General features: G+C 30.3%; 1 protein-coding gene across 1 annotated transcript; it reads right to left on the minus strand.

Moving 5' to 3' along the window:
• Positions 1-1109: 1109 nt before the first annotated feature.
• On the minus strand, positions 1110-1961 carry LOC127131116 (uncharacterized). Its single transcript, XM_051060050.1, has one exon. The coding sequence runs from the start codon at positions 1959-1961 to the stop codon at positions 1110-1112; it is 852 nt and encodes a 283-aa protein (XP_050916007.1).
• Between the last annotated feature and the right edge of the window lie 756 nt (positions 1962-2717).

The raw sequence follows: 2717 nt of genomic DNA on the forward strand, positions 1-2717 counted from the left end.
AAACAATTGGGATTTTGATGTGTTAAAAGGATGGTGGGCATGTTGAACTTTTGTATGAATTTTGATAATGTTTTGGACTTGAACTGGATGAAATGTCTAGGCTTGGTTATGTTGCTGACATATTGAGGTTTGGTTTTGTAGGGCTAATACGAATTTGATGAGGTGGACATTGTCTTAGCATGGCATGTTCAATATTGGCAAGGAATCAAGATTGGCATAACATGGCACCATGGAGAAGTCTGGAATGCACTTGGAGAAATGTGAAGCACAAAATGTAAGGTTTTAAGGATGAAGACCAAAGTAGTCTAGGGTTTTAGGATTAGTTTAACTTTGGTCAACTGCTTGACCAAAAAGTCAACCGTTGACCAAAAGTCAACTCTAGGTCAAATGTGATTTTGTACTTTTGGCTTCCTTGTGTAATGTATTTGATGATTGTAATGAAGGTTGTCCCTTGAATTGAATTGTAACCTATGTTTTAAGAAAAATGACTTTTCCCTCCAAATTTGAATTTGAAAATTTGAAATATGTTTGAATATAAACTTTGATCCTTGAATGTGCAATGCTATGTCTTGAATCCAAACACAAATGGCCAAACAACTTACCATGTACTCTCTCCGTCCCATAATGAATGACCCATTTGAAATAAAATAGTATCTCAAAATGACCCATTTCAATTTTCAATAATTTTTTTTACAATTTTAACCCTACAAATGTTTAATGTGAACTCAATTAATAACCTAAAAGAGTAGGCTATATTTGCTAGACATCATGAAATTTTTTCTTGGGAGGACGTAAATAGCACCTGCCCTTTTCTAAATTCCGTATAGATTTGTTTATAGCACATCTTTAGTAGCCAATGAACATGGGAGTATTTTCGATGTGGTTACTGTAACGTTTTTATATGCCATACTAGTACTGGTATTATTAGTAAACGCATGGTTGTATGGTATACTAGTAAAACAAACCTAGATGCATTACTAGTTTAATTATGAAGTCATTTAAAACTACACTACATACTTCATATTTAATTTCTTTACTAATGTTAAACTAGATTACTAACATAAACACATTTTATATTAATATTAAAATTAACATTAGATTTCATAAAATTACTCTAAATATTGAAGTATATTTTGTACTAATGTTGCATCACATTTTAATTGAGTGGGAAGTTGTTTTTGACGTTCCAAATTTTTCTTATTTAAATGTGGAATTGTGTACTTATGAAAACCTCTTTTTTTCATGATTTCAATCATACACATCTGTAAAGTTAAAAAAATCCGATTTGACTTGATTGTTGAAAATTCTTCAAATGATTTTTCAACTGCTTTCACAAGTTTATCAATAGAATTAGGAGACTCCTTATGTTGTAAGGATTGAATAGCATTACAAAATCCAAGATCTAAAACATTTAAATCTGGAGAGTTTGTGGGTTGACACATCAAGCGAATATCAAATCCATCACGCGAAGCTACTCGACAAAACTCATCATCTTTAGTATCAATATGTGTTCTTGCATTATCTTGTTGAATATATATTGGAGACCTTATTTCTTCTCTTAGCCATTTTTCATTTATGGCGGGTAAAACCTTCTCAATCAAATATGACCTTATTACTTGTTTATTCACTGAAGTTATTGGTTTTATTTCTAGTGTTCCCGCAGCTCTATTAATACTACTTCTTTTAGCAGGCTCATGTGTGACCAAAGGAAATACACCAATTTTTCCAGAAAATAGTTCACGGTCCTCTGCATCAAATCTTTGATGAGTTATATCAACTAAGAACATAACTTTTTCAAAAAAAAAATTACTTTTACAAGTGCGTATTGGATCTTCTTCATCTTGTAGCAAATAGTAATTCTCAGACTTCTTTGCCATATAAAACCAGTTCTCATCTATATGTACAATGTTATACATTTCTAAAAAAGTTGGTTCATGTGACAAACTAGTACCATCAAGCATTGATATACAAAATTGCAATCTAGATCATTTGTTCTCTTCCTTCAAAAAAGGTTTTATAGCATTTGAATGTCTTCGTATAACTACCGACTTTAGATACCTATGCAAAGTGCTCTTACTTATATTCATTGTAAAAGAAGTAGATCTAATAGACGTCCTTTGATGCAAAGGAATATCACGAATTCAATCAAAGTTAACTTGGATTCTCTTACGACCATAATTTTTTGTAATTTATGGGACACATTAACATGGATACCACTATTTTTTCCTTGTCTCCAAACGCGCTTAATTGTGCTTCCTGGAACTGAAAATTATGATCCCACCATATCAATCGGCCCTCTAATAAGTTTTCTTTCAACACTCTTACTCAAAAGAATATTATATATTGCCATTCTTTTTGTATTACACAATTTTTTTTTCTCATTGGTGCTTCTGAAATTTGCGAACTTGCAATAATATTTTCTTCTAAAAATAATAATCATAGTACATAAAATAAATAAATCAATCAATAAACTCAAATGAAAAGAATTAAGAAGATAGTGTTATAAAATAACCATATTTATACATACCCAAATGTGAATTTGATGTTGATGATATATCTTCTATCTCATTGTTGAAATCGTGATGAAAAGAACGTGATGAAGAATTTTGAAAAAATGAATCATCAAAAACTATAAAATAAATATATAAATATTGTTAGTATTGTGCATCTAGAATAAAAATTAATACTAAAATATAATCATACTTACATCTATTTGA

The sequence above is a fragment of the Lathyrus oleraceus genome, chromosome 3 (genome assembly GCF_024323335.1).
Source record: "Lathyrus oleraceus cultivar Zhongwan6 chromosome 3, CAAS_Psat_ZW6_1.0, whole genome shotgun sequence".
Taxonomy (NCBI): domain Eukaryota; kingdom Viridiplantae; phylum Streptophyta; class Magnoliopsida; order Fabales; family Fabaceae; genus Lathyrus; species Lathyrus oleraceus.